Source organism: Cyprinodon variegatus, unplaced genomic scaffold (assembly GCF_000732505.1).
Source record: "Cyprinodon variegatus isolate N-32 unplaced genomic scaffold, C_variegatus-1.0 Scaffold746, whole genome shotgun sequence".
NCBI lineage: Eukaryota > Metazoa > Chordata > Actinopteri > Cyprinodontiformes > Cyprinodontidae > Cyprinodon > Cyprinodon variegatus.
The window spans coordinates 211,363-222,572 of record NW_015151199.1 but is presented as its reverse complement, the minus strand read 5'-3'; the positions used below and the strand labels follow the sequence as shown (position 1 = coordinate 222,572).

The following is an 11,210-nucleotide window of genomic DNA, read 5'->3' as shown; positions in this document are numbered from 1 at the left end:
ATATATATATATATATATATATATATATATATATATATATATATATATATATATAATATTATTTTACATGTGACATTATTTATAACTCTCTAGATTAAGTAGCAAATTACAGCTCTGAACTATTTGTGGTTTCTTCGCTACAGGTGTTTGAACTGAGTAAAGTCTGAAATGGAGCCTGTTGAGATTCAAGCAGTGATCCGTTTTTTCTATTTGAAAGGACTCACACCATGGAAGACTTTTGATTAAATTAAAATAACTTATGGTGATGATTTTCGTTATATGACGTTGCAATATGTTTTACAAGGTTATATTATGGGACATTATCACTATAAGTCACTTTCATTTGATTAAAAGTTTCCCATTGTGTGGGTCCTTTCAAATGCATAAACTCAGACTTGACTCAGTTTTAACACCAGTAAATCAGAAACCACAATTAGTTCAGAGCTGTAATTTGCTATTTAATCTATAGAGATTTAAAATACTTCACATGCAAGATGTCAAACATCTGGAAGTGGGCCAGGGGTTATACTTATTGAACACCCCTCGTATAAACATTTAGCATTTCCTAGTTTAAATTCTGTTCTGTCTCAAGATTACAAGTTTATCCCTCGTGTCAGTAGGACCTCCATTTTTATGGAAACTTGTTAAAATGTGCAAAGAAAAGGAGTATGATCATGCAATTAAAAACAAACCTTTTTTTCATTTTTAAGGATTATTTAAGTGCAAATAAGCATATAGACCCTTTTTTTAAAACAAAATTACTTCAAATTCACCTGTAACAACTCCTGTCAAATATATGTCACATTTGCTTTTCTTAATCTTTCATGTATCACAGCATCAGAGTGTTTGATTTTAAATTAGTCACTTTATACAGAAACAGATTGCGCTTAAAAATAGGAAGACAAAATACATGCAGTTTATTTAAGGCAGGCAATGTGCCCCTGGCCTAAATGTGTCCTTATCTACAGTCAGAGAAAAATAGAACATCTTGAAACCATCAAATATCTCAAGAAAATACTTTATTGTATCAGAGAATTGTAAGGAATTCACTGCACACTGTGGAATTACGTCGCTGCATAAAAGGTGAACTCACTCAGAGGCACGTCTTTATCCAATGTGCCAGTAGCTGTGAGCGTACGTTCTAAAGATCTTTGGCTCAGTCATTTTTAAAGTCATTTTTAAATGCAGCAAAACTAAAAATACCGCTTATTCCTTGCTGTTCCTTTCAGTGAACTGAAAACAGATGTATTATTTAACATATTCATCTCAGCCTTCCTTACTGTGCATGAATGCACTCAACACTTAGAGAACAAGAATTCGTAATAGAAGATTTGCCTGTTGTTAGACGTTATAGTTCCACACAAAACAAAGGATATATTTGTTTTTGTGGTTGCTAAAAAGCAGTACATGCTCCATATAAGTAAAATAATGAAGTCATGCCGGTTTATGTCACCGTCAAATAAATCACACCCTCTGTGAGGAAGTTAGGCTGACATCTTTACAGTTTAGTAAATTCATTTTGAATTCAAACAAATGAAATAGTAAAAATCAAATAATAAATGGACTTATTTAGATATTATATAGCAGCAAAACTGTGCCGAGGGGTCTTTTTAAAATAAAAAGTGACCTTGAATCTTGTTTTCTCCACATTGCCTTTAAAAAAAAAGATTTTTTTTTTTTTTTTTGGTATTTCTATTATTTATGCACTGATAGGATTGTGGTTAGGTTAAGTAGCTGACAAAATGTAGGGAAAGTTCAGAGCTTGGAGCTTTCAACAACCTGACAATTAGCGAGTTCTGCTTGCTTCATATTTAGCTGTTTCCTGTTTGTCCATTTTTTTCACCTGAACATTAACGCTCGTTCTCCTTCAGGCTAAAAATGGAAATGAACCTTTTCTGTTTCAAATGTGAAACAATTATGACTGACTTAGTATTAGTTTTGGTCTTTAAGTGTTTAGGAGGATTATTTTTGACAATATCATAATTATCGATTTTTGGTAGATATCTCTATTTGAAATTGCATTTCACTTTACTGTTAAATAGATGCTGCAAATTTTCTGTTAGCCTGGAACTCTCTAAAACATACAGTCTAAACAGTTTACACAATCCTTTTTATTGGGGATGTAGCGTTAATAGGGGGGGGAGAACAATTTTGGGGTATTGGGTCCTTAAAGCACAAACATACTTAGAAAACATGTGTTCCTTTATGCTTATTCTCAAACTAAAAGGATCAGGAAAGGCCTGCAGTCGGATCCTCCCCACAGAACTCTTTGATTGTGTATTTGTTATGCAGCGATGAACAAATGCAATTGTGAATCTCATGGTCGAATCAATCAATCTCTTCCTCTGTGTGCAAATCCAATGGCTTCAGGCTCCAAAATGGTTAATTGCAGCAAATCAACCTCCTCCCTGTTCGTTCACATCATAAGGGCGTCTCTGGCTTCCTCTTTTTCAGACATGTATACCTATATGCGCTCTGACAGCGAACCCTCACACAGACGCGCACACACGCCTTATCCCACATGGCGAGGGGCTGCTGCAACCTTCACCTCGCTGAATGTAATACCAGGACTTAATGTATCTCTGAGGGTTTAGGTTGGGGGAGTTTATCATTTCAAAATCGTTAGTGAAAGAAAAAAAAAAAAAAGAAGAGGAAAAATTGATCGGGAGTGTGCTAGAAGTTGGGAGTCTTTGTTATCTCGAAAATCCTAATAAATCCTTCGTCTTTACAGCTTAAAGCGCGTGCAGTAATTTGAAGTTCATTAATCCCCTCCCTTTTTTTCTCTTAAAGAAGAAATGGTAAAGTTGTCTCTTGGTACCCTGAGTTGAAAAAGGAGAGAGGAGGTGGTGATGTTCTTTTTCCCTTATTTTCTTTTTTTTTATCCCGCCCCAGCCCCTTGTCCCCCCCCCCTTTTTTTGATGAAAAGTGGTTAGCTATTCTGATTATTACTGAGTAGATAGTAGAAGCTAGCTTGACAAGCAGGGAGGATCATCAGTGAGTTTCTGGCTCTGGGTCTAGCTGCCGCCTGCGCTGCGGGAAGTGCTGGGCGACGAAGAGCCTGACTATCAGGACCTTCGTGATTATGTCGCCCGCTCTCCTAACAGGCGGCGTTGACCGGCAGCCTTCCGACGGACTCTACGCAATCTATCTGGTCCTGGGCGGCGTCGGGATACTGGCCTTCCTTGGAGTGGGAATGGTGGCAGCCCGAAAGCGGCGCCATGAGCACGGGCGTCTCTGGCTTCCCGAGGGCTTCAAGACCACGGAGACCAGCAAGAAGAAAAGACGGGAGCCTGTTGGAGAGGATTCAGTTGGATTGAAGTGAGTTTCTGATTGGTTCTTTTACGGAAATCTACTTCACTGTGACCACCGGACTCACAGTGAAAGCGATGAATTGGGTGTGACAGTTGATTGGTCATGGTTGAATTTTACAAGGATCATAGACTGAGATAACTTTGGTGAATATTCATTAACTGATCTGCCGGAGAGGTGGGGTAGAGATCTGATCAATGGTTTTATTTTATTTTTTTTACTTCCCTGCAATATTAATGATGAGTAGCTTAAAAGCAGCGGATTAGATGGATTTTTCCTAAATTGTCTGCGTTCTCACAGGCCACTGAAAAACACCTCTGATATTTCTCTGATGGACGACAACCCGAATGAATGGGGAGAGGACGAACATACGGATGTGAAGCGATTCAAAGTAAGAAAACAGAAATGCCTTTTCAAGAGATTTAAATATGATTTAAGCTGCATATAATTATCCAGAAATTTTCAAACTTATACTAAAGCTCATCTATAATTCATGCATTAAAATGTAATTATTTGTTTGTTATAAAACCATAATATTTAGCTTTTTTTTTGTGTTTTAGCAGATTGATGAGCAGGCTGTGATGGACGCCGACGACCAGACCGACCACCGCCAGTGGACCCAGCAGCACCTGGACGCCGCCGATCTCCGTATCCCCTCCATCGCTCCCACTCCCCCTCAGGGTGAGATTGAAAATGACTGCATGGATGTCAACGTGCGAGGACCAGGTAATTAAAATACCATATTCACCTCAAATATATTATTTACAGGATTATGTGCATCTAAACAGATGTCATTTTATGTAAAAACAAATTTAATTAACTGTGAATTAATCAAAATAAGTTGAATAATAACATCCCATCTTTTCTATTGGTGATCCTAACTTCTAAAGTGGGAAAAATGGCTAAATTAATTTTACAGTTTTAAACAAAATCCTGTTAAGCTGTTAAAATGTCAGCTGATTTCATTATTTCAAAAGGTTAAAGAAAAAAAAAGATAAGTAGAAATGTTTCTGGGTTAGATATTTTTTTAAGCGTGTGCCATGAGTGTGTGTTTGCATGTGTAATTGTGCGTGAAGGAGTTACTAAAGCCCCATGTCCTCAGGGTAAAGGATCTTCTTCAAAGCAGCCAGCTGGAAGCCAGGCACCTCGGGGAAAACACTGATTCCTGATCAGATCAATCATTTCACCAGTAATAGGGCTCAGTTTTTATCTTTATGCAACATTATAAAAAACAATGAGTTCATCAGATATATATATAAAAAAAACTGAAAATGTTTGGTGGTTAATGCCAGAATCCCTGTTCAAAACTATGAAAAATCAAAGTAGCTCATTTAACAACTTGAGAGCTCTTTTTCCCTCTGTCAGGGATCGATGCTCTTGAATCGACCAAATCTGTGAGATCTTAGGATTGCTTTTCTTTTGAGGAGAAAACCTATCCTAGTCATCTGACTGAGCTGCCTCTCTCAGTTAGATATTAATGCTTTGTTTTATGGTAGCAGCCCTGGCCTCTATCCCTGAAGCGCTGCTTTCCTTCTGAGGCGCCTCCTGTGCCTTGATCAGAATCGCTTCTTGAAAGGAAAAGCTATGATGATTCAACCCAAGCAAAAGCATCAAATCCACATTCGATTTGCTGGTTGCTTTGTTTTGATCTGCCTATGGCTTTGAAGAGGAACATTTCTGTCTTCAAGTTGCTCTTATTCGGCCTTCCAGAGTTCTGCTGACCATGCAAACACATTGCCAAGATCCACCTTTCATGTCCTGCTGCTTCCTCTCCCCTTAGATGGATTCACTCCCCTGATGATCGCATCCTGCAGCGGCGGAGGACTAGAAACTGGCAACAGTGAGGAAGAGGAGGACGCCTCGGCTAATGTCATCAACGACTTCATTTATCAGGGCGCTAACCTCCACAACCAGACTGATCGTACCGGTGAGACAGCCCTTCATCTGGCTGCCCGGTACGCTCGCTCTGACGCTGCCAAACGGCTGCTGGAGGCCAGCGCCGATGCAAACATTCAGGACAACATGGGCAGGACACCTCTGCATGCTGCAGTGGCCGCTGATGCTCAGGGGGTCTTCCAGGTGGGCCCTTTTCTCCCTCTAATGCCTTAAATAAATCTGAACGTATTGTTTAATATAAAATACGTTACAATAACATAATATCATAGTACTGTTGTATAAATGCAACTAAAGCTGCTAAGATATTTAATCAACTGTTTCTCTTAATAGATTCTGATAAGGAACCGTGCCACAGATTTGGACGCCCGCATGCATGATGGCACTACACCCCTGATCTTGGCTGCCAGGCTGGCAGTGGAAGGCATGGTGGAGGAGCTTATTAACTGTCACGCAGATGTGAATGCCATCGATGATTTTGGTACACAAATATTATTTATTTTAGCATCTACAGTGCCTTGCAAAAAAAAAAACTTGTATTTTCTGTTTGAGTTTCAATGTATTTTATTATTAAAGTGATAGACATTAGCGTAGGGTGGTAGAGTTGGCCCTAAAATCGGGGTTTTATTTCAGGGTAGCACAGTGAAATAGGATTCATTCTGAAAAGTCTTTAGGAGTGTTAATACTTTTGCAGGCTTCTGGACGTGTTTGAAGCTGTTTGTAGTACTATTAGAGTTTGAATGACCTCCCTTTCTTTTTTTTTTTTACCTTTTCAGGAAAATCAGCCCTCCACTGGGCTGCAGCAGTCAATAATGTGGAGGCTGCGATTGTTCTACTCAAGAATGGTGCCAACAAGGACATGCAGAACAACAAGGTTTGGAAAAAAAAATAAAGTTTCCTTTAAAATGACTTTCTTTGATCTGGTTTAATGTTGTTTCTATCCTCTTTGCTTCAGGAGGAGACGCCTCTGTTCTTGGCTGCCAGAGAAGGAAGCTATGAGACTGCTAAGGTCTTATTGGATCATTTTGCCAACAGGGAAATAACCGACCATATGGACCGGCTCCCTAGAGACATTGCACAGGAGAGGATGCATCATGACATTGTGAGGCTGATGGACGAGTACAACCTGGTACGAAGTCCCCCCATGCACGGAGGGTCTCTGAGCACCACATTGTCTCCCCCTCTTTGCTCACCCAGTGGGTTCCTTGGCAGCATGAAGCAGCCTCAGCCTCAAAGTCAAGGCCAGGGGAAAAAAACCCGCAAGCCCAGTCACAAGGGAATCGGCTGCAAAGATGGCAAAGACATGAAGGTGAAGAAGAAGAACTCTCAGGACGGGAAGTCTGGGAACCTCCTGGACAGCTCGGCCGTTCTGTCACCTGTAGACTCATTGGAGTCTCCTCACGGATACGTTTCTGATGTAGCCTCACCGCCTATGATGACCTCCCCCTTCCAGCAGTCGCCATCTGTATCCCTTAACCATCTGCAGGGGATGTCTGACCCTCATATGGCTGTAAACCACATGGTGATGCCAAACAAGCAGGAGCTAGCCCGCATGCAGTTTGACCCACTGCCACCCCGTTTAACCCACCTACCAGTCTCTGGCTCCGGCGGTCAGGGTCCCATGAATGGCCAATGTGACTGGCTATCCAGGATGCACAGCAACATTAACCAGGCAGGTCAGTTCAACCCCATGAGAGGCGCCCCTGGGGGCCAAGGAGGTATGCACCAAGGTGGGCAGCATGGGATGATCACAACTACCCTGCATAATGGCCACCCCAACTCCAGCATGTCGCAGATGATGACCTATCAGGGGATGCAGAACGCCCGACTGGGCCCTCAGAGCCACATGATGCAGCAGCAGGCTCAACAAATGCAGCAAATGCAAAACCTTCAACAACTTCAACAGCAGCAGCAGAGTATCCAGCTGCAGCACCAGAACTCTAACTCAGCCAACACCCAGAACTTCATCAGCGGGGACCTCAGTTCCCCAGAGCTCCAGCAGGGAACAGGTAATTCCAGCATGCCCATACGTACCATCCTCCCACAGGAAACCCAGATCATGTCCTCCTCCATCAGTCAGTCCATGCCCAGCACCCAGTTCCTCACCCCACCCTCCCAGCACAGCTATACGGGCCCTATAGACAACACCCCAAACCATCAGGTCCAGGTGCCCGACCATCCCTTTCTGACCCCGTCCCCTGGCTCCCCTGACCAGTGGTCCAGTTCATCTCCCCATTCCAACATGTCCGACTGGTCAGAGGGCATTTCAAGTCCACCAACAAGCATGCAGTCCCAGATTGGGCATATATCAGAACAGTTCAAATAAAAAGCACCCACATCAACTGCTGTATGTTTTTTTTTTTTATTGTTATTTTGTAAAAAAGAAAAAGTTCTCTGTGAAGAAAACGAAAAAGGGCAAAGAAGTGATCAAAATGTAGGACTTTTATACATTTTTGTACTAACAGTGACATCTGTGCTTCATTCCTTTTCTTTTTTATTTATTAAGGTTTTATTTATGTTTCTATGGTGTGGGGAGGTCGTACGCAGGACCGAGAAAGTCCTCTAGAGGAACTTCTTTCCTATACAGCTCATTTTCTACAGTAAAGTCATAGCAAACACACTGGGTATTTATTTCCTTAGAGACTCTTAGTCTGTCTTTTTTTTTTCTATGATTTCTCTCTCTGTTTATAATTTGTATAATCCTGTTTATAATGAAAATTGTGATTAAGATAGAGCACATTGTAAGTTTCAGTGTTATTTCAAATTTGTTTGAAAGGGAGATGACATTTCTGTGAATAGTAACAGAATGCATCTAAAACATAGAACTTTTTCCCCCTTTTTAAACATCAAGTAAATCCTAGTAACACTAGAGTTGTGTACATTTTGTTGAATCGCTGACACAGTGTTATGCTGTGTTAATGTGTTCTTCTTGTGGTGAGGGATGTGATTTGTTGTACAGTTTATGGCCATCTTGGAGATTGGCAATTAAGACAGGCTTGAATTGTTGTGAGTCCTGTGGTTTTGCAGAACTGGCCCGTTGGCCACAATGTTTGTTGTTGTCCAGAGGGAACAGGAATCTCTATTTCCTTTTCCTCTCCGATTAGTTTTAGCCTATGGCTGCGTTCTTCCTTCTGTAAATATGCTTTTATGCATTTCCCTTGTAAGCAAGATTTTGTTTAAGAAATCTTACGTCTTCATTATGCATTGAATTGATCCTGCACTGTTCAAAAGCCTCTAAAATGTAAGAGATCAGAATATATATTTCTATTTTTTCTGACCCCCCCCCAAGGCACAAAATAAATTGAGCTGATATACAAATGAATGAAATATATTGTTAGGTAACCTTTTCAGAAATAAAGAAAGAAAAAGAAAAAAAAAATCAACAATAAAGATTGAGGTTTTATAAATTTGTATTTATTTACTGTTCTGTAACAAAAACTTGCCGAGGCAAACATACATGTGTAGGAATGTCTTTTTTTTTTAAGCACTGCCAACTTAAGTTCTCAACTGTATTCACTTAAATGTGTAAGATGCACTCTGTTTGAGTTTTCAAATCTACTTATTAGAACAAAAGGATATGTTAGTTTTTGTAGCAGCATTTTTGATTTTGTTTGCTTCTTATGTGAAGTTATCATTCATAATAAATGTAAGTTTGCAGTTTATTTTCATCTGTGTAAAAGTTACCTTCTATAATAAATGACATATTGCTGTCTTAAACACATGAGGAAGAGTCTTTCTTCTAATGAGACTGAAATACCTTATTCTAGATTAAATTTTTTCCCAGGCCACTGCTGGCTTCATGAAGACTGAACCTGCTTTCACTCTTTGATTTTGTCTCCATCTAGTGGTGAAATTCATGTTTTTACCAAAAGCTACAATTAACTTCTTTAAGGGAGCCCGTCTCTTTTGTTTTTTTTAATTTACAAATATTATGCAAAGTTATGATCCATCTCCCCCAAAAAATGAAATACCAACTGTTTGTCTGTTGTATTTTTGTTTTCATTTGTCTGCATAAAATGTAGATGATAAAAAAGCCATAACTGAAAAAGGTCACTAATTATTGTTCCTTTAGAATGGAACAGTTAGTGATTATTAGTGTTGCGCCAATGCCATTTTTTTGGCCTCGATACCAATACCTAGTTGTGCAGTATTGGACGATACCGATACCATCTGTTTGAAATTGATGTGCGTGTGTGTACATATGAAGAGCTGCATACTACTTGGATGTAAAATAATTTCCATCATGGCTTTGTCAAGCTGCTGCCTACCTTTGTGAAGCAGGAAAAAGACTAATACAAAGTGAATCAAGTAGAACTTTTTATTGCCTACCTGGAATTGGTGACAATGGTTAAATAAACTTCTGACTCTCAATATGGTATCAGTCCCCTATTTGTTGGTACGCGCCAATACCTATGCCACCATTTTAGTGCTGGATCAGGGCCCCGCCCAATACTGGTATCGGTGCAACAGTAGTGATTATGATTTAATTTTTTTTTTTTTTCCCTTAATAGTTGCCCTAACTGCTGGGTTTGGATCATCTTATCAAGGTGTAATTTTAACATTTTTGTTCAGTTTTTAATGATTTTGGGATAAGATTCCAAAAGTTATGCACCACAAATTAAAGTGGTGCATAGCATTTGGAGTCTAAGGAAAGTAAGTTTAAAGATTATCTGTTTGGTATGTGTATGTATAAATCCAGGCATTTCGTAGAAACACCCTGTGGTGCAATCACAAGTCTTTTGGGATATATTACTGTCATTTTGTGACACATCTGCAATTTCGTTCACCATTCTCTTCAAGGTAGCTCAAGCACCATCAGATAAAGACATCTATTAATGTTAGATTTGAATTCTTGTCAAAGATTCCCTTCCCCAATTTTTGGGGAATATACATCTGGACCAAACCCATTGTAGCTCTGACTTATTAGCTTTATTGTACAGTAGCATTAGTGAACATCTATGCAGTCTAAAGTCTGTTTGAACCTCAGGTTGGTTACAGGACTGCCCTTTATTCATTTCCATTTCTCTTCCCATGAACTCTGATTAGCCTGTGTTGAAGAACAAAAAACACAGCATGATGTAGCCACCACCGTGTTTCTTGGAGGCCAGATCTGTAAAGTGGCCTTTTTTGCTTCCCTTGTTCAGGTTGTCACTTAAGGTTGACTCCTGTGTCTTGTTTTGCAGTTGTTTCAGTCTTTCCATTGCTAGATGATTAATGAGACAGGACTTTGTTAAAGGGGTTAGGATATTGTTTTATGACCTAACACTAAACCTTTATGCAGCTTTATCTCTGACCTGTCCGGTGGATCCCTTGGTCTAGATCAGGCATCCCCAAACTCGTTCCTCAAGGCCCCCTGTCCTGCAGATTTTAGAGGTTTCTCTGCTTCAGCACAGCTGGTTATAATGATTGCAGTAGACCAAAAGCCTGTTGATCAGCTTTTAATTAAAATCAGCTGTGCTGGAGCAAGGAAACCTCTAAAACCTGCAGGACAAGGGGCCTTGAGGGCTGAGTTTGGGGATGCCTGGTCTAGATGATGGTGTCTGTTTATTAAATTTCTCTGCCAAAACTTTGAATCCTTCGACAGAGCATCCATCCGTTGTCGTCCTGGATCAGGTCACAGTGGTAAAAGCTCCAGGTGGAAACCCAAATTACCCTTTTTCCGGCAACCTGCCTCCACCTTGTTCTAAAGAATGCAAAGGCATTTCCAAGCCTCTCCACCTTTCCCGGGGTATGCTCTCAGTGGGTCAAGTTAGATAACTTTCAAAGATGGAAGTCCAGTCCAGAAGGCATCCTGATCAGATGCCTGAATTACTTCAACTAGTCCTTGAATATTTGGACAGGTACAGGCAGAGGCGTAGCCAGAAAATGTTTATTAGGGTGGCCAGGCAATAACCAACGTAGACTGAGGGGCAGCTCCTGAACCTCAGGGTCAATCTACACCAGGGGTGTCAAAGTCGTTCCAGAAAGGGCCGTGTGGCTGCTGGTTTTCTTTCCACCCAAGCAGTAGC

At 40.4% G+C, this 11,210-nt stretch overlaps 1 protein-coding gene across 2 annotated transcripts in view; it reads left to right on the top strand.

Moving 5' to 3' along the window:
• The window catches only part of LOC107098104 (neurogenic locus notch homolog protein 1-like), a 47,350-nt gene extending 38,794 nt beyond the window's left edge, over positions 1-8,556 (top strand). The window contains exons 28-34 of one of the 2 annotated variants that reach the window (XM_015395569.1): positions 3,105-3,318; positions 3,610-3,700; positions 3,870-4,035; positions 5,090-5,388; positions 5,536-5,683; positions 5,979-6,076; positions 6,158-8,556. In XM_015395569.1, the coding sequence (XP_015251055.1) occupies positions 3,105-3,318; positions 3,610-3,700; positions 3,870-4,035; positions 5,090-5,388; positions 5,536-5,683; positions 5,979-6,076; positions 6,158-7,528 (2,387 nt within the window). In that variant the 3' untranslated portion in view covers positions 7,529-8,556. The remainder of the gene's footprint in view (positions 1-3,104; positions 3,319-3,609; positions 3,701-3,869; positions 4,036-5,089; positions 5,389-5,535; positions 5,684-5,978; positions 6,077-6,157) is intronic. The other variant, XM_015395570.1, reaches the window with a different exon arrangement.
• The last annotated feature ends 2,654 nt before the right edge of the window (positions 8,557-11,210 follow it).